The sequence below is a fragment of the Tiliqua scincoides genome, chromosome 1 (assembly GCF_035046505.1).
Source record: "Tiliqua scincoides isolate rTilSci1 chromosome 1, rTilSci1.hap2, whole genome shotgun sequence".
Classification (NCBI taxonomy): Eukaryota; Metazoa; Chordata; class Lepidosauria; order Squamata; family Scincidae; genus Tiliqua; species Tiliqua scincoides.
In genome coordinates, this window is record NC_089821.1 from 11,869,932 (window position 1) to 11,890,968 (window position 21,037).

Here is a 21,037-nt window from a genome sequence, read left to right on the forward strand (position 1 = left end):
GCTCCACTGGAAGGTGGCCCAGTGGCTACTCATCCAACAAACAAAATAACTTTTGGGATGTGAAAGTGTGAGGTTATTGCAAAAAGTGCTGCAACGAAACGGATCCTTTGATCCTGCCTCCTCCATTCACACTTCTAGTACTTGTTTCCATCACTCCTGCAGCCCTTCATAGGGATCTGAATGAGAACCTGAAGTGAAGAAATATTTCTGGTTAGGGGCCCAATCCTATCCAACTTTCCAGCACCGGTGCAGCTGCAGCGCAGCCCCAGGGCAAGGGAACAAATGTTCCCATACCTTGAGGAGGCCTCTGGGATTGCCTCCCCACCACAGGATGCAGTGCACACCCTATTGGCACAGCTGTACCGGCACTAGAAAATTGGGTAGGATTTGGCCCTAATTAACCAGAATAAGGAAAGCGCATGCACCTTAAAGGACTTTTGGGAGGGAAGGGTGAAGGTGGAGCAAAGTATGGAAGAGACCAAGGGGAATTAGCATGAAGCTGGCATGAAGTGGAAGTTGCGCTGGTTGCCTAGCAACTGAACAGAGTTGCTCAGGCTTTTGCCAAGAGCAAGTCAGGGCTGCCGGCTTGCTGATTGCCCCCATCACCCAATGTTGGCAATTGCTGTACCTGTACTGTAGACTTCCCAGAATCACGCCTGCACAGTTTAAGCCAGGGATGTCAAACTGGTTTCATACAGAGGGCCAAAGTTAGCATTCATGGTGCCTGCTGAGGTCCAGAAGTGACACAGTGAAGCAGAAAGTGGCATCATTAAGCCATAACGTTGCATATATGCATCAAATGTGCACATCTGTGGGCTGGGCAGAAATGGGTTAAGCAGGTGATGGCCAGAAATAAGCACTTTGTTCTCACATAGAAACTCATTCGGTGCAAATGACAGAAGAGAAAATGTGCAAATCTTGTTCCTAATTTCAAGATGCGAGAGAGAGAGCCCAATTATCAGGTTGGGAGAGCCCCATTATAAAGAAGGGTGGATAAATTGCTTCTGGGGGCGACATATGGCCCGCGTGCCTTATGTTTGACACCCCTGGTTTATAAACCACACTACTGAAAAACAAAAGTTGCCGCAGTTCCTACTAACGTGTAGGAAGAAGATGCCCTTCAGACAGTGTGAGCCTATGCAAGCTGATTTGAAAATTCCTGTTGACTACTCCCAAAGAAGAATATAGTACTGTACATAGAACAGCATTATTCTAGAACACTGGTCTTCAACCTTTTTCATGTCATGACCCCAACCAACCAACCAATTAACCAATCAATCAATCAAAAGTATGAGACTGGGGAACCAATGTCAATCCTGACCCCCTCTCACCTGGCCCCCCACTCCCCGCCCCCATAACACCCTTGTAGCCCTGTTCACTGCACTGGTGTTCCTGAAGGGGGGGGGCCCTTAAGTTTTGCAGGCTCCCAAATGCTGGTATAAAGTAGCCCCTCCCCTTCAGAGCCAGTTGTGGCTGTGAAAGCAGCAGTGACCAAACATTTGTATTATAGAGAGCAGAAAATGTCATCCTGAAGCCTGGCACCAGTGGATGCTATTTTAGCAATTGCTAAGAAACTGAGGAGGACTGGGACATAGTCTCCCAGTACCTGAAGGGGCACACCAGATGCCTCCCCCTTTACCTGGTGGTACTCTAGTCCAGTGGTCTTCAACCTATTTCATTCCCATAAGTTGCCATGACCCCACAATGGAGGCTTCATGACTGAAGAATGTTGTTCTAGAACAGGGTTCCCAATGCGTTTTTCACTTCTGTGCCCTTGGCAGCCCATTGCCATAAATTGTACTCCACGTATTAGCAAAATATTTGTAATTAATATAGTTGCTGTTATTTCAAATGAATATTTTTTCAACTACTGATCCATATTAGATAATACACGAATTGAATCCAATCAGTCACCAAATCATGTTGTTGTTCTCTCTGCAACATTTCAAAATTATGTCGCTTCCCCTCTGTCCCTTCAGTGAAGACACTGGTTCATGTGCTGGTACCATAACCTTCTCCTCTCTGGTCTTCACAGGTTCACATCAATCCCTGAACCTCCTACCAGCCTTCTGTCACCAAAATAATTTAGTTCTCTTGTTGCTCTGATCATGTTGTGCCCCTCTTTAAATTCCACCCCAATTCAGCACAAGCACCTGGTCCTTCTTTGCAAAGCCTTCCATGGCCTTGCCCCTCCTCATTTCTCTGCTCTCTAGCTCACTACACTCCTGCCTCCCTGCATGAAGGTTTCCAGTTCCTCAAACACTTATGCCCATTGTCCTTGCTCCCCCTTATGCCTGGAACTCCCACCTTGCTAACCAGAGATGCCTCCCTCTCACTTACTCCAAATTCTTCTTTAAAAACCTTTACCATGATGCCTTTGGCACTGCCACCTAATCCGCCTACCTTGCTGCAATTAAGTTCAAGTATGTGTAGATGAAATAATCACATATTCTCCCCCATCTTCCCTGGTGCCATCCCCTTCCCTTCTTCTGTTGTCTTGGGATCTATTTTAGACTTTGAGCCTTCTCAGCCCTACTCTTCTGCTGTAAAGCACTATGTTCATTGATGAGCTAGGCACATAACACAACAACAATGCATAAATTTGTCTAAATCTAGGACCTTGGGAAGGACTTAGTATTTAGGAGATACCAGCCACCACAAGGTGGGTTATGATTGACAACAGCAACAACAACAAATATCTGTAACCAATAGTTCATGTGAGACAGATGGAAGCAGCTAAGTAAGACAGTGTTGAAAGCTGATGAAAGGTACCTTAGGCGGCAGGAGTCTCTTGGTATTTCATGCAATCTGTTTCAGATTTATAGAAATATACTTGTTGCTTACTTCCATCTGAAGCTCAATTTATTTACTGCATTTGTAAATAAAGAAAATGGTTGGCAACCTTCAGTCTTGAAAGACTATGGTATAAGCTTACAGCACCCAGTATTCCCAAGCGGTCTCCCATCCAAGTACTAACCAGGCCTGACCCTGCTTAGCTTCCAAGATCAGACAAGATTGGGCAACTGCAATAAAGAAAATGTTATAAAGGTATCATAAGCCTCTTGTGATCTCTCTTTCAAATGAAGCCAAATTTGGGTAGCATAACTCTTGGAACTTTTCCTCGCTTGGGGAAGTGGGGGATGTCCGTAACAATATCCTTTCCCTAAGTCTAGTCAATTTTTCCAGGATCTTACAAGTTGTTAATAAAAACAGTTGAAGAGATTTGTGACAAATTGCTTTATTGTTTCTCATACAACCAAAGCCTGTAGTGAGCCACATAGTGCTTGAGTCATTACTACCCGTGTAAAACATGCACATATGGATTTCCAAGAGCATGTATGATTTTAAACTTTCATCATTTAATTTGTGCTTAATGTGCTAGAGTCTTTTTTTCTTGTCCACAGATCGACATCATGGGTATAAAACCAACCCCTTACCTGTAGTTAAAATAAGGTGACCATGCACAATGTCCAGCAATATCCATGTTGACAGAATATTAAACCAAAGCCTGCTGTACTACGGACATGCTCTTGCTAAGCTGCCCTTTGCATTTCCCTCCAATATGATGTTTTGTGACCACCTCAATGTTCTCTGAATGGAACAACAAACTTTAAGCCTATAATTTTTATCTCATGTTCTTCCTAGCCTATTGCTGGTAAGGTGTAGGCCCAGAGAAGCTCAATATTCTGGCTTTCATGGGGTTGGTTCTTCAAGACACTTAAGCTTCAGCTCAGCGGGAGCTGGCTTTAGGGTCTCCTGGAGTCTCTAACTCCTTGGTCTCTGGAGTTTCTTGGTTGGCAGGTCCTGTTCCAGTTCCAGCCTGATGTCCAGAGACTGGACATGGGGCTGGTCTTTCCAACTTGACTGCTCCCAACTTCTCAGGGTCAAATCCTGAGCCTTGTTTAAGACAGGGGTTGCGATTCCTTGGCACCTTAATGTGCCAGCAAGAGAGCTCATGTGGAGATTTGGGCCTAACAGTCAGATACAAAAAATTAATGAATGCCCCTATATACAGTAATTACTGCAGTTGCATAGTAAGTAGTTGTTAGCTACAGTCACCTCAGAAATATCAGGTGTGAAACACCTTCTGTCTGATCTTTGATGATCCATATTTTAACTTCTACATATTACAAAAATTAAGCCAGATAATTAGTAAGTTAGCACACTTCCTATCATGGAAATATACCCTGTTATATATGCCCAGTTGCAATTCCTACTTCCCAAGGATTCAAGACATGATTAGACATCCTACAACAGCAGAGGTCAAATCTGGATGGTGGCCTTTAATGTTTTTCCCAGTTATTAGCCTAACTCAGCAGTATGATTATGGCATTATAATTGGTTAAGTACTTGATGGGAGAAAAATGAATAGCTTGTTCTGTTTTGTGGTCACATGGAACTCAAAGTAAACACTGGGGCCAGTGGTGACCAATAGCCCTTGCCATATGATAAATGCTTGGACTCTTATCAATGTAACTCCCACCAGATTACTTGCAGGCAGGAAATAAGAGATTCATAGAAAAATCTGAAATGGGGTGCAAGGAAAACTATTGCACTGGTACTCTGACCTCAACAGGCAGTTCTGTCCTCAAGTGATTCAGCTTGAAGCATTTTTTGGGCTGCTAAGATACATTTATCATCAGTTAGACTGGAACGTAAGGGTACTAAATAAATCATTTAGGTGGTATTGTGGGAGCCGATAATGTGGGAGGTTGCAAGCTATTTTGTGCATCTATTCTTAACTCTTACAATAGAAGAAAAGGTTTAGCATTTTTATTGCTCGTATTTATCATGTTATCGCCTGGCATCATGTTCTCAGCAGCTACATCAGAATTCATTGTCTTTGTTTCAAGAAGGTATTCCATTTTGGACCTGCCTTTTTAATCTCTGTCCATAAATTTCTGAAATTAAAGTTCTGATAAAACCCAGGCAGGTGTGTTGTTTCTAACAATGCTGTTGACCACCAGTCTTCTTATACATCAAACTCCTGTCAATCTGTGCTGAACCTCTTAATCTTTCTGTGCAAAATAAGGGTTTGCAAAGCTCTGAGTTAAACCAGTCAAATGGAACAAATTGTGGCCTGTTTAATCTGTAGTCTCATAATGAGCAAACACAGTGCATTGTATTGTGCTCTTAGAAATCAAACATAGATCCCTGTATATATTTTAAGGATTGCCTTCACCCATATATGCCCACTATCCAGGTATGTCTCTGTGCTCCACAAGAACTGCCAGAGTGCAGAGCAGGGGTTTCCTGACCTTCATCCTGTGGAATTCTCTTCCCTAAAGGTTACAAAAAGGTTTGTAAAGGTCAGACAAAAGTTTAAAAATGCGACAAGGGTGATTTCAGACTAGTAGCTATTACCAAAAGTAGATTCTAGCAATTCTTGAGTCCAGTAGCATAAAGTGGAAGTCCAGGTCCATTTAGATTTTTTCCAGGGAGCCCTTTCCTAGAAGACTTGAGAAAGTGCAAAACCAATTTAGAAAGAACGCCCCCCCCCTTCCATCTTAGTTTTATTAGGACAAAATAATAAGAACAGAAATTGGCACGCCAAGCCTTTGTCTGGGCCTAGCAAATCCTACCACTCCAGAAAAAGATCTGAACTATTTCTGGTGCATCCAGATTTCAGACTATTTATCCATCTGAACCAACAGCTCAGTCCAGAGACTTCCTTTAGTATCAGACAACTCCATAAGATGGAATATATCAATAGCTATACCTGTACATTTCTAAGGCCACTATCTTATGTGTACCTACTTGGGCTTGAACTCCATTAAAAGCAGTGGGGTGTACTTCTGAATAAATGTGCATCAGACTGCATGAAAAATTTACACCAATGCCTTGAGAAGATAAAATTACAGTAAATACTTAGGAACTGGATACTAGCCTTCCTGACCCAAAATGCAAAAGAACAAGAATTCTTAGATTCTCCACATTTACCATTCTGGCTTTTCAGAGGCAACTTTAGTAGAGCATCCAGCAATACTGGAAATAAGAAAATGATAAAAGTTGCCCCAACTGTTTCGTTAGGAGTTTGTGTAGCATCATTTCAGGATTGCCCAAGGGCTTCTCTAGACACACTTTAAGGAACAAGCAAACTATAGTTGTGATACATGCCCAAACTCCTACAGCGGAGGTTCCCAAACTATGGGTCCATAACCCACCCATGGGTCATGACCCAATTTTTGGTAGTTTGCGAAACTGACAAGGTAGATTAGGCTATGTGAATCAAGAGTTAAACAACCTGCAACTTGGGGGGAGCACTACTGCCCAATCACCATTATAGCCAGAGGTTTGAGCTGCTGGTAAAGTGAAACATTTTTAGGTGGGTCCCAAATACTAAAACTATTGGAGACCCCTGTCCTATGGCATGGTTAGAAAAGCAAGAGTTGCACTCAAAAGATGAAGAAAACTTCTCTCCAAGGACAATGCAAATACTTGAATAAGAGGCTTTACAAAACAAATTCGGAGACCACAAAACATGAAATCTCATGTTTAGAGATAGTATATATTCAAGCACTGGATCCTGGAAATGAACATAAGAACAATCCTGCTGGATCAGGCTATAGGCCCATCTAGTCCAGCTTCCTGTATTTCACAGTGGCCCACAAGAGCACACAAGACAAGAGACCTGCATCCTGTGCTCTCCCTTGCATCTGGCATAGCCCATTTCTAGAATGTGTGAACAGGGCTAGCTATTTTCATCTTAGCATGCTTTTGAGTTCCTTGACTGACTGTGGCACACCTAAGCATCACTGCCCTGAATGTCATTTAAGCAACTGGATTTAAGTGCTCTTCACTTTCTTTGGGTGTAACCAACTTTGAAATACTTTCAAACTCAAGATAAGGATCTTGACTACAGGTTCAGCAGCCTTTCCAGAAGTAGCTTAAACCAGTCTGGTGCTCAATTGCGAAGTAGTGTCTTCACAACTGCATAAAAAGGACACTGGTGCTGCTGAACATTGCTTCCATCTTCCTGGCTAATGTCCACAATGACAGTGACAACACTTCTAACAGGGAGATAACTGTCAGCACATAAGTATTTCACTATGGCCTAGCTTCAGCAGACTAAGGTACTGTTGTAGTAGTGTGAGATAGTAGCATAGTTGAGGGGGTAGTGGCTGAAGATGCTGCAATGCCCAGAGACCTATGATTAGGTCTTGAAGTATTCTCTAGCTGCCTGTGCCCTTTGTCTTCTGTCTTGGTATGTGGGGAAAACTAATAGTGTGCTGAAATGATAAAACTGATAGGTGCCTGTGTGTTGCTACCCAGAACAGCTCTGATGGCAAGTGGGAGGGACTGCTTACACAATGCATTGTGGCACCTGCAGTACTTACCATGCCACCCCCCCCAGCTATGTCAAAGTTGTAAGACACAGGAAATACTTGAATTAACAAGCCTGTCAGTTTTGTCATTTCAACGCACTATTAGTTCTTCTCACATACCAAGACACAAGAGTATGGGCAGGTAGAGAGTACTACAAGACAAACTCATAGGCAAGGGTTTTGACTGCCAGCTGGTTAGGATAGTTACAGCCCCCCCCCCCAGTAGGCATTTGGAACAAAACTGTGGGAAGGGACTGCAAGACCAAATTCTTGTTACTGGAAACAAAATGTTTATGCTGAACAGGTGCTCAGTAGCCCCTTGTTTCTTAATGCTAAGGGCATGTCTTGATCCTAGCCATGGGTACCTTTTCTTGGCTGGCACTAGCCTCTCCTGCTAAGAAATCTGACCACTGCCAGCCTAGGGTCTATTTACATAAGCTTGGCACAACTTTACCACCACATAGCTATAAGCAACTGAAACTCTGCCTCATGAAATTTTCTTGATTTACAGAAGCTTGGTGAGGAATGCCTTTGTATTATGTGTATGTGCAGAGCTCTTTCGACCAGGCCTGAAAAAATGTGAAGGAACAAGTTTTTATGGGGTAGGGGTAGGGCTAGCCTATGCTGGTGTACATGAGAAATCTGTCCCAAAATGCTGAGTTGTAAACAAAGACAGAGATAGTAGCTGCCTCATTTACCTTACAGGGTTGTTATATGGACAGGAGAAAAGGAACCACGTACACTACCCTGAGCTCCTTAAAAGGTCAGTATAAACATATGATAGGAGCTTACACTCAACCCCATTTTAAAACCAACCCCCTCCATCAATTTGGTTTGTATGTTGCAAACACATTTTATTTTAGTGCACAGGTGGCACTTTAGAATTTTTATTTGGAAAAAAACATTTACTAGTTACATAAAACACAGGTACCAACCCACAAAACATCAAGCTCTCTTTTGCAAATAGCTGGTGAGCCACAGCAATTCAAACTAAAATATCAAAATATTCAGAGAGTACAGCTGTAAACTTTTGTACTGAACGGCTTGCAGTCCTCTTCCAGTTTAGTCTAAGTCAGGAAAATAGTCATATGGCAACTACATTTAAAAAATCTGTGGCAACACTGGTTAGAAGAGGTAGCAGATGTGTTGGTTAAATCTGACAAGCACAGGTCTACCCTGGTTGTAAACATTTCTAGAGCAGGAGTTATAGATACTTGGAATATAGTAGAAGGTGTTCTGGATGGCGTGAGGGACCCAAGTCAAGTCATTTGAACTTAATTAACATTAAACACATTAGTAACATTTAGTATGTTTAACTGCATGTTATTTAAAATGATACAGAACAGAATATATTAGCAAATTTAAGTATAGATAATGCTAGGTAACAGATTCACCATTCCGCTGACATTAGCAATCAGCTTTTCTCTGCATTCATGCCTAAATTTTAGTATTCTTAGTTATTAAGTAGCCAGTCAGTGGAAATATCCACTTAAATATTTAAGTGTGCAAAATGTTTCAAAATGATTTGTACACAAATTTGTGTAAACACCCTGATCTTTTAAGAACTTTTCATCCCTCTATACAAAGTAATATATTGGCTATAAAAGTTATTTTATTATATGGGTTATCTGCAATACTATCGTTAAGGCCTCTTGCTATATACAATTTCTCAGTAGTGCAACAAAAATAGTCTTTAATATCTTGATTAACAGAGCAGACACATTTCATAGATTCAATACAGCAAAATTTCATTTTAACATACCTTGAAAATATTTATACACATTTTTACAGTTCAAATGAAAAAAAAACAAAGTTTAAAAAAATATTTATGGCGACTGGTCTCTTGTGGTTCCTAACTGGTTCCGCAATCCTGTCTTCGTGATTAAGTTCTGCTGTTTTATACAATGACGTAGTAGAAAACACAGTAGTACTTTCATGACTTCACCAAGGAACTGAACAAATCCCCAAATGCAGCAAAGGCATAGGTAGAGTTTTCAGAGTGCACTTTTACCTCACTGAAGTAAAAACTTGCTCCTGATAGAAATTTTTCCACTTCAATGTGAAGTAGATAGATTTTTAGTGGTTGCAATCAACAGTACTGAAGGTCTAAGTCTTCTTCTGTCAGAAAGTTCTCAGAAGAGATGCCCTTTTGGAAATCATACACAGTCCATGACTACGTGAAGGGCTTATCTAGCCAGCACTCGCATGCCTGTGCACACTCTTTTGTCCTCTGGAAATATCAGTGCAGCTGTAATAAATAAGCATCCACATCCTAAAAAGCAGAAGAAAAATATATACCCGTTAAATTTAAGAACACCCATCTGCGGCCTTCTTCCAAGAAGTGCTTGCCCCTAAACAGGAAGCACATTTTTTCACACATATATTGGCTGATTTAGGGAACAACCTCCTACAGGATTCTTTGTTTTTGCTCAGACATTTCCTCCCTCACATGGAGGATATTCTGTCCCTGTTCAACTGTAGAGGCCTACAAAGAGTCATACCAATGCATTTCATTGGAGGCAGCTGTTACATGAAAACTGTTGCTTAGTGGTTTGTGAATTGCCTTCTGCAACTTACAAGCCTCTTTAGGCTCAGCTGCTGGACCTTAAAGTATAGTCCCTCTGAGGGCAGCATCTCAGCATTTTTCCCCAATTACAGATGCTATGCCAGTAGGAGTCTGAAAAAACCCTGCAGGTGTTCATGCAGCTCTCTCTCTTCTACACATGCCTCTGTTACACTTTCAGAGTAGTACCAAGGCCTTGAGCCAAAGCTACTAAAAGGCAAAACCAAAGATGCATCTTTTGTTCTTGCATACTCTCTCCCCATCTGTAAAATGGCTATGTGCGGTAATGGTAAAATGTGTGTAAAATGGTAAAGTGGGGAGAAAGAATAATCAAGGCCGACAGGAGAAGAACCAGTCATGTGAGGCCAAAGGCAGGATTTTCCCCCCTTCTCTTCCTCACATATTTCTCTCTAAGAGCTAGTGAAGAATTGTGGTTAGAAGACTGAGCTAAAGTCAGGAAGTTGCTGGTTGGAATCTCATCTCTCCTGCCAGTTTACTAGGTATCTCAGGAAAGCCATCTCATCTCTGACCCAAACCAATCCCAATACAGGGATAATACTGACTCTCTCAAGGCACTTTCAAAATATCATATCTGTGAAGCTCTTTGAACATGAAACGGCTATACAAATGCTAATAGGCTCTCTTCTTAACTCATAATAAAGGTTATTGCTACACTATCCCCCTCTCTAAAAACCTAAAGGAAAGGGATTTGGTGCAACGTGGTGCAGCCAGCTCATTCTAATTTTTCATCCGTTATTGGAGCATCTTTTCACTGCTGGAGGCTCATGCCTAGGGAATTTGGATGGTAGGGGAAATCAGAGCACTAATTCCCGGGGAAGGATGAAGACAGATAAAGGAAAGAATAAGGCTGAGGTCGATCAGACAAAGACTGCCCAAAGGGCAAGAAATGGAATCCGAGTAGACACCGAAAGACACAATGAGACATCATTCCAGGCCAGCTATGGATCACCATAATAGTGGCAAGGGAAACACTAGATAAGAGGCTAGCCTAATGGTTCCTAAACTGGACTGTGGTGCCTGAGGATGCCAAGGCAAAATCACAGGGATGCCACAGGATTCCCCAGGGCCTCTTATTCCAGCTCTCCTGGGCGTCACCATCTTGAATTGTGTGAAACCTCATGAGAAATGTGCAAGATCTCATGCAATCCCAGATGGTGGAGCCCAGGAGAGCCAAGAAGAATCCATAATGAAAGAAGGGTGCTGTGACCCAGGTAAATTTGGGAAACACTGGGCTAGCCTAACCCAACATCTATAACCTAATCATAGAGCAAAAACATTGGTGGCTGTTATCTATAAAACCAAGTTCAGATTTCCAATGAATAGAACACCAACACAACTGGATACTTCCCATACCTACAGAACACAAGGAAGCCAGTTTCTCCACCCCCTTGTATCAAATTACCCTAAAAAGCAGCTGCTGAGGGTTGGGGGACTCTCAGCAGCATCGGATGCAGGAAAAGATACCCAGAATTTGGAGAGTTGGAAGCAGAGCATGCCAACAATCTGGACACTACCCCTATAAAATGTCAGTCATGTCAGTAATATTTATACTATTAACCCATTTCTGTCCAGCTCAAAGGTGTACATATTTGATCCCTATTGCATATATGCAACATTGGGCAGAAATGGCTTGAGCTAGAAATTTACAAATAGACTTATTTTTGCTAACGAACAGTGAAACACATTACCTTTGCTATATTACCCGTATACCCTGGGACCAAAGTAAGACGATTTTCTTGTTCCCACAATCCACTTAATTGCTCCTTTAAAATCTGAATATTTCTATAAAAGAGGAGGGACAAATATTTATACATACAGGGATTTTTACCCTATCTTTCAGCTCCCAAAAAGACTCTCAAAAGTAGTTACAAGTTGTTCATAAAAATACAATAATTTAACTAAGTAGGTCATCTACAATTGGGTCAGATGGGCCTAAAGGGGTAGGAAAATCCACGATCAGGCAGCTGCAACTGAAAAGGAGTTACAACCTTTTAAAGAGATACCTTGAACTGGGCATTAAAAAAAGATCCAATGATCAATGGAAAGGGTACAAAACACAACACATGCCCCCGACACAATGCTCTTTAGACCCCCTTCACCTACTCCCAACTAGGAGGGAAAAACAAGATTATGGCAAGTCTTGCCATCGGGCAAAGCCTCAACTGTTTCGTTCAAGCCCCTCTGATGGGAAAACTAAGAAGTCCAGTTCTGTTACCCAAGGCACTACTGTCTGTAATAGAGGCTGGCTTGGGGGCTCCTATTTTTAAACTCAACCCCCATGTAACTAAGGCTGTAGCCCCAAAATAAAGAAAATAAGAGTATCAATTTTGCTCTCATGGCTTCCACCAAAGAATCCTGAGGACAGTATTTTGAAGTGTGAGAATTTTCCATTAGAGATCCTACAGGACAGTGTTTCTCAAACTGTGGGTTGGGACCAACTAGGTGGATCATGAGCCAATTTCAGGTGGGTCCCCATTCATTTCAATATTTTATTTTTTAATATATTAGACTTGATGCTACCATGTTATGTGACTGCATTTGGGGAAATGTTACAGACCTGTATTTTTAACAGGTTACCATGTATATTCTTTGAACAACGACAGTAAATGGGACTTACTCCTGGGTAAGTGTGGGTAGGATTGCAGACAAGGATTGTTAAAAATTTTCCTGCTTGATAATGTCACTTTCAGTCATGACATCACTCCTGGTGGGTCCCAACAGATTCTCATTCTAAAAAGTTGTGTGCGCTAAATGTGTGAGAACCACTGCTATAGGATGTTTAACCACGTTTCCTAGAAGAGGGAATGGCTGTTAGACCAGTTGAAATATGCTGTGTGGCTATACACTTAGTGACATTTTGCCCAAGTCAGTGGATAAAGATTGTTCAAAGCCATTAACCTTTTCCTCTATAGCAGTAGGAGGCGATTTCCTCAAAAGGTCTAAAGGACTAACCGAAAGTCCAATTCTATCCACACTTTCCTGGGAGTAAGCCCCATTGAAACTAATGGGACGTACTTCTGAGTAGACGTGCATAGGATTGGGTTGCCAGTCACCTTTCAACCTGTTACCCAAGAATTCTCCTACTGCAATGTCATTAACTGTTTGAGTTTTCTAACATTGCAAAATATTGCTTATCATATATTTGGGGTTATCAAAAAGGTATTTTTTTAAACTATGGCTAGCTCTAAGACATGACAACTTGAGTAGGCTCTGAAAAGGCAATTCTGAAACAAAAAGGTAGCCAAGGTAAATTGGCTTGTTTCATTATTTCAATCTTGTTTCATTGCTTCATTATTCGCATACGTGTTTAAATCTTGTGAGACCTTTTAAGTGTCCTTACCAGGAGAGAGACAGGGTAAAAACTCATTAAATATTCCCACCATCACACAATAACAAGAGCAACATACCCATCTTCTATCTTTTCTTTATGGGCAGAGAGTTCTGACCACCATCTTTTAATCACAGCCCGGACCCAATTTAAACCAACTATCACATACCTGGAAGAAGAAAACTTGGCATTAAAAATAAAAATAAATAAAAACTTGGCTGCAGGAAGTTCACACCACAAGATAAACCTACATAGACAATGCACCTGCAAAATACTTCAACGATACTGAAGGAAACTGATTGGAGAAGAGGGGGAAGAAAGGCTATACTGGAAACAGTCTGCTGCTACATGTATTAAAGCATCAAAGTAATACTGTCATGGAAGGTGAGAAGTTTTGCTTCATATTAACAGAACTGTTTTATTTAGCTAAATTCAGTAAATATTTGAATGGGAGATTTTCTCAGAACCAACACAAAGTTATGCAAGGGCAACTGATGCAACTTGAGAGGTATATAGTTCTGACCTAAATAAAATTTGGGGCTTAGCTGACTAGAATGGGCACAGTGCTTCAATTCCTTTCCTGGAATTCTGTTCCTCCATCCCCTAAACTTAGGAAAGGGCTGGGGATCAGCATGATTTTCTAGCCTTGGAAAGAAAGGGAAGGAGTTGCTGTTGCCTGCTAAATCTGTTACATGGTTATTTGCAGATGGGAGATAAGGAAGTGTGTTTCCATAAGCACTCCATCTAGCCAGTTATGAGTGGGATTATAGTAGAGTGCGATAGAAGAGCAATGGGTAACTTAGGGTAAATTTTTCAAGATAAATTTAATTTGACTCTTATCAAGCAGAGCAGGGTGCTTAAAGGGGGGGGGGGTAAGAGGCAACTTAAAATTGATCTTGCTCTTTTACTGCACCATGCTATATTCACAATAATGGCTAGAAGGTTTATTTTCAGGATCACTTATGTAAACATGAGGGTAGTTAATTTTTCTGGATCACAGTCTCATTTCCAAGGAAACACTGAGTACAGAGCTGTGGAAGTCAGGTAAATGGAATCTGGAGCATTGCTACATTTTTGGGAGGACAGGGGATGGGATAGGGAGTAAAATCTGTGGTCAGACTATCTCAGGGTGTCAAGCGCATTTCATAAGTGGGAAGACGTTGACATTCATGGTGCCTGCTGAAGGTTGGAAGTGTTATCATTAAGCAGGAACTGACATCATTAAGCAGATGGTCACAAATAAGTACTCTGTTCTCATAAAGAAACTAATTAGCTGCAAAAGACAGAAGAGAAAGTATGCAAATCTTTTTCATAATTTCAAGATACAACAGCCCAATTATAACTGGGGCCGGAGAAACTGCTTCTGGAGGCTGCATCTGGCCTGCAGGCCTTTGTCTGACACCCCTGGATTACATGATCTTAGACCAAAATCAATCACATACTTCTATGAATAATAAGGTGCAGCAGCTAACGGATAAAATATTGGCATTTATCTATAAACAATCAAATGTTCACAGGAAAGAAAGCCATTTTTAAAACTTACTCTTCAAATTTGCTTTTAAGCAGCAATTTTACTAATGGCAGAAGATCTACACAGCAGCCAACAGAAATGTAAGGTTTTTCTTCCTGCAAGCTGAAACAAAGAAATATTAGTATGCATAAGCTTGCACAATTAAGAACTGAACAAAGTTCAAATTCCCTCTAGATTTTTTTTTACCTGCTTGTGAGGGCAGGAAGGCAGTCTACTACTACACCAAGGTCTTGTATCCTAAAAACATCAATAAAAACACATCATTAACTATTGTTCTGTATGATCTTCTAAACTTGTGACTTTTCTCCTCAGTTTCAGGAAAAATATGCAAACACCTAAGTTAGGTAAAGCATGGCAAAAGTGGTCATTTTTTTAAAGTCACAAAACTCTTCATGCACAAGTGACCACCCACAGGCTCTAGTGGCACCAGCTTGCCACACTCCTCCATATACGGGTGTTAGTGAAATAAAAATTAGGAGCCATCAAGGTGACCAGGAGGTTTATGTAACCCTCTTGCATTATCACCCAAGCTCCCTGCCCTACTCGTGGAGGATGTGGGGGGGGGGGGGAGGCATGGGAAGAAAGAAACAAAGCACAAAGAAGGAATAAAGAAAGCTTTATGGAGTCTATGGGAATCCTTTGCAAACAGATATAATGTCTACGGTGGATTTGCTTGCACCCTTAATCTGTTCCATATTTACCTCACTAAATAGGCTACAAGTTCACTTATACTTCTTCTTCTCCAGAAGGTTAAAGCTACATTCAAACGAAGATTTCTACTGAAGAGGACTTGTGCCATAGTATCATGATCTTCAGAAACCTAGAGATACAGGAAGAGTTCAGACATGAACAAGTTTTGACTGGGAGTCAAGGAGCCATCATTTTATTCCTTTTTACTATGCAATTGCTTCAATAATTTGTAGAAAGTGGTACATATTCTATAAAAACACAGACACTCCTACACTTTATATTCTGCCATGTCTCAATGCGAATGTCACAGAATTGGTAGGGACCTAATAGGTCATCTAGTCCAACCCCCTGCCTATAGCAGGAAATCCTCCTGGAGCATCTCCAAAATGTGCTTGTTGAGCCTCTGCTTGAAGATCTCCAGTGGGGAGTAGTCCACCACCTTCCTCAGCAATCTGTTCCAGTGCCAAACCATTCTTACCATCAGGAATTTTTTCCTGATCTCAAACTGGAATCTCTTCTCTTGCAGTTTGTACCCATTGGATCTAGTTCTACTTTCAGAGGCAGTTGAGAACAAATTTGTCCCTTCTTCCATAGGACAGCCCTTCAGGTATTTGAAGAGAGCCATCATATTCCCTTTCAGTCTTCTCTTTTCCAGGCTGAACATACCAAGTTCCCTCAACCTTTCCTTGTAGGGTTTGTTTCTCTAGCCCTCTGATTATTCTCATCACTCTTCTCCGTCTCCAAATACGGTTTCTTATGGGCCACTTGATTAAAACTAATCTTGTTACAGAACCCCAAGTCTAACTATTATTAGAGGGTATAGTGGTTAGTGTTCACAGCTATGACCAAGAAAAACTGGATTTAAGAATGGTTCCTTATTCAGCCGTGTAGCTCTTTGGGAGACGATCAATTTTACCCTGATTGTTCCAAGGATAAAATGGAAGGACACATTTGGTTCCTGGCTCCTTGGGGTAAGAGTGGAATAAAAACATAACACAAAATACAGCTGTAGGAATGTGAATTGTGTACAGCAATACCTTGACTTTCATCCACTTGACTTTCATCCCTTTGCTCTTACAGCGATTTTCAATAATAACCACATTTCAGATTTCATTCACATGCTTATTTCTGTCAGATTTCATCCAACCTTCCAAGACATTCGTATGCTTACTTTTCTTTTCTCAGTTTATTCAGGTTTTGCACACATTTTCATGTATCACATAGTTATTTAGTTTTTTGCCGCCAAAATAAATCTGCAAGCTAAATAAGGCTTTATATTGACAATAATTCATTTTTTACTTTTGTCCATGTTCTGGTCTCTAACTAGATGAAAGTGCAAGGAATTGCTGTATACAATGTGATCTCCTAGGTTCAAGTTTTTCACTCTGTTCCCCAAAATAAGAGTGGGACAGCCTGCCCAACCCTTTGCCATCTGATCCCCCCCCCCGCCACTGAGATAGCAACATAAACTACTGCCATTTCCCTACTAGGGAAATGGAATGGTATCATTTGGGTGTTCTGCACAGAATGGGAAGACAGAAACAGTTGGTACATGCTGATGTAATTTTACAGCTTGAATCAATTTTATGGAAGACTTAGGGCCAAGTTACACATTATGGGCAGCTTGCGTTTGGGCTTCTTTCACTTTGCTTTCCCCTCCCTCTAAAACAGCATGTGGGGCACAGCAAAATCACAGCAGAGAGAGGCTTTTTTAAATATTTTGCTGCTGCTGTGGCTTTGACTGGTATTGTGCCTTCCCTGCACACCATTTCTGGAAGGAAAAACACTTCAACTGAAATTCTCCCACCATAGTCACAATACACCTCGCAGCTATTTTAAGAAAACACAAAAGCAACCAAAGCCTATTTTACACACAATGTGTATTTGGACCCACAGCGGAGAGGGCTGCAATTTTTGTTTGCACAATCAAGCAATGTTCTGTCCCTGCTGGAGACAAGGCAAGCTGCCCAATTACAAACATGTTCTATCCACTAGATCAGGGATGGCCAGCTACTGTATCATTGGAAGCATGCTGTTCTCCATTCTGGAGAGATAAGACACTATAATAAAGTTGATTTTCTCCCTAATGGCAGCCAAAGAATTTTCACTAAGGATAACAGAAATAAGAATTATAAAAACATTTCAAACATTTATATTATCCCCTTAGATGGTACAAAGTTAAAGGGAAGAAAAGTTTCCAGATTCTATTCATTATCTTATGTCCCTGTCCCCTAATAAAGCTGGAATTGTGACTCTGAATGCTCTGTCTATAAAATGTAGAAAAAATAAAGCCTCTAGCAGGTAGCAGAACTTTACAATTATGACATATATCCTCCAAGCACAAATGAAGCCATCAACTGCCAGAACTGAGGAAAAGGTGTGCTTTCATTCCAGAGGAAAAGAGGAGGTGAACTTTTCCAGAAAGTGCACAAGATGTCAAAATAGAATTGATCTGAAATATATTAAGTATCACTGCTTATTCATTTATAAGGAAAAGAATCATGTTTTGATTAAACTGCCCACTGACTGGTATGTAGGTATGATCATATTCTTTCTGAAATTACATAGAGTCAAACTGCAGGAAACCAGGGTTGTATTTTAAATTGATGTGTCACCGTTCCTATGAATTAACTACCCCAAGACACCGAACACTCTGCCCCAGAGAAAATGCAGTCCGAGGACTACAATACTAACTGGGAATCAACATAACAGAATGCTAATGAATTTAACAATAGTTCTGAGATTCTGTGACATTAGGATATAAATATTCCATAATAAAGTTTAATTTACCTCTGAGAAAAACCCACTATATTTTGATGCTGGACTCTCCGTTTGAGAGCGGCCAGAATCACTGGAGTTCAGCAAGAATGTACGACCGTCCGCAGGGAGTTTTGTTGGCAGATTACCTGCACATGCCAGTTCATTTTCTTTATTAGCCATGTCACAGCCCCTGACTTGGAGTGGTTTCTTTCTGAAACAAGGCTTTGGAGAATAATAGTTAACTTTCCTTTTGCAATATACTACTCTGAAAAGAGGATGGGGGCTGGTCACTGTTTGTCCAACTGTTGTTCTGCAAACAAGATGATAAAACAGGTTTTATGGCTTTGCAATAACATTTATTTCCAAAACAGCAAGTTATGCTTACATCCAGAACACACAAAATTCACTCCTGCACATCCAAATTATATTTCAATATGTTATATACCAGTGGTTCCCAAACTTACTAGGGTCACAGTGCCTCCATAGCCTCTTCTTCCTGGCTCAGTTGGGTGCCACCATCATGTATCTCACGAAATCCATTATAGTGACACTTGAATTTCATGAGATTTTGTGAGATCCAAGATGGCAGCACCTGGGAGAAGAGGAGGTAGAAGGGGCTGCCTGGGACAAGCTGTGAATGTGCCCCGTGAATGGAACCCCTGGGTTCCCCTGTGAATGTGCCCGAATTAGGAACCCCTGGGTTATCACTACATATGTAACTCATTTAAGTCTTATAGTAAAGGGCAAGGAAGCTTCCTTCCGTAAATGGAAGTGTTGCCCTAATGAGGAGAATAAAAAGGAACATAAACTGTGGCAAAAGAAATGGAAGAAGGTGATATGGGAGGGCCGAGAGAGACTATGAGGAACACATGGCTAGCAGCATTAAGGGGAATAATAAAAGCTTCTTCAAATATGTTAGAACCAGGAAACCTGCCAGAAAAGCAGTTGGCCCTCTGGATGGTGAGGGAGGGAAAGGGGAAATAAAAGGAGACTTAGAGATGGCAGAGAAATTGAATGAGTTCTTTGCATCTGTCTTCACAGCAGAAGACCTCGGGCAGATACCGCTGCCCAAACGACCCCTCCTGACCAAGGAATTAAGTCAGATAGAGGTTAAAGAAGAAGATGTTTCAGACCTCATTGATAAATTAAAGATCAAGAAGTCACCAGGCCCGGATGACATCCACCCGAGTTATTAAGGAACTGAAGAATGAAGTTGCTGAACTCTTGACTAAAATATGCAATTTTCCCCTCAAAACGGCCACGGTGCCAGAGGATTGGAGGATAGCAAATGTCACGCCGATCTTTAAAAAGGGAAAGAGGGGGGATCCGGGAAACTATAGGCCAGTCAGCCTAACATCTATACCAGGTAAGATGGAGGAATGCCTCATCAAAGATAGGATCTCAAAACACATAGATGAACAGGCCTTGCTGAGGGAGAATCAGCATGGCTTCTGTAAGGGTAAGTCTTGCCTCACGAACCATATAGAATTCTTTGAAAAGGTCAACAGGCATGTGGATGTGGGAGAACCTGTGGACATTATATATCTGGACTTTCAGAAGGCGTTCAACACAGTCCCTCACCCCAGGCTACTGAAAAAAACTCCAGTCAGGGAATTGAAGGGCAGGTCCTCTTATGGATTGAGAACTGGTTGAAGACCAGGAAACAGAGAGTGGGTGTCAATGGGCAATTTTCACAATGGAGAGAGGTGAAAAGCAGTGTGCCCCAAGGATCTGTCCTGGGACCGGTGCTCTTCAACCTCTTCATAAATGACCTGGAGACAGGGTTGAGCAGTGAGGTGGCTAAGTTTGCAGACGACACCAAACTTTTCTGAGTGGTGATTGTGACCAGAAGTGATTGTGACCAGATGTGAAGACCAGAAGTGATTGTGAGGAGCTCCAGAAGGATCTCTCCAAACTGGCAGAATGGGCAGCAAAATGGCATATGCGTTTCAATGTCAGTAAGTGCAAAGTCATGCACATTGGGGCAAAAAATCAAAACTTCACATATAGGCTAATGGGTTCTGAGCTGTCTGTGACAAATCAGGAGAGAGATCTTGGGGTGGTAGTGGACAAGTCGATGAAAGTGTCGATCCAATGTGTGGCGGCAGTAAAGAAGGCCAATTCTATGCTTGGGATCATTAGAAAAGGTATTGAGAACAAAACGGCTAATATTATAATGCCATTGTGGTAAGGTCACATCTGGAGTATTGTGTCCAGTCCTGGTCACCACATTTCGAAAAGGATATAGTGGAAATGGAAAAGGTGCAAAAGAGAGCGACTAAGATGATTGCTGGGCTGGAGCACCTTCCTTACGAGGAAAGGTTACGGCGTTTGGGCTTCTTCAGCCAAGAAAAGAGACGCCTGAGGGGGGACATGATTGAGACATACAAAATTATGCATGGGAAGGATAAAGTGGATAGAGAGATGCTCTTTACACTCACGTAACACCAGAACCAGGGGACATCCACTAAAATTGAGTGTTGGGAGGGTTAGAACAGACAAAAGAAAATATTTCTTTACTCAGCATGCGGTTGGTCTGTGGAACTCCTTGCCACAGGATGTGGTGACTGCATCTGGCCTGGATGTCTTTAAAAGGGGATTGGACACGTTTCTGGAGGAAAAATCCATTACGGGTTACAAGCCATGATGTGTATGTGCAACCTCCTGATTTTAGAAATGGGCTATGTCGGAATGCCAGATGCAAGGGAGGGCACCAGGATGCAGGACTCTTGTTATCAGGTGTGCTCCCTGGGGCATTTGGTGGGCCGCTGTGAGATACAGGAAGCTGGACTAGATGGGCCTATGGCCTGATCCAGTGG

The 21,037-nt window shown here is 41.6% G+C and overlaps 1 protein-coding gene across 1 annotated transcript in view; it reads right to left on the reverse strand.

Moving 5' to 3' along the window:
* Positions 1 to 8,202: 8,202 nt before the first annotated feature.
* Positions 8,203 to 21,037, reverse strand: part of KATNBL1 (katanin regulatory subunit B1 like 1) — a 29,213-nt gene continuing 16,378 nt past the window's right edge. Inside the window, exons 4-10 of the mRNA XM_066635953.1 lie at positions 18,249 to 18,528; positions 15,470 to 15,588; positions 14,955 to 15,005; positions 14,781 to 14,870; positions 13,317 to 13,406; positions 11,598 to 11,691; positions 8,203 to 9,597 (exon numbers count right to left, since the gene is read on the reverse strand). Coding sequence (XP_066492050.1) covers positions 9,565 to 9,597; positions 11,598 to 11,691; positions 13,317 to 13,406; positions 14,781 to 14,870; positions 14,955 to 15,005; positions 15,470 to 15,588; positions 18,249 to 18,528 — 757 coding nt within the window. The 3' untranslated portion in view covers positions 8,203 to 9,564. The remainder of the gene's footprint in view (positions 9,598 to 11,597; positions 11,692 to 13,316; positions 13,407 to 14,780; positions 14,871 to 14,954; positions 15,006 to 15,469; positions 15,589 to 18,248; positions 18,529 to 21,037) is intronic.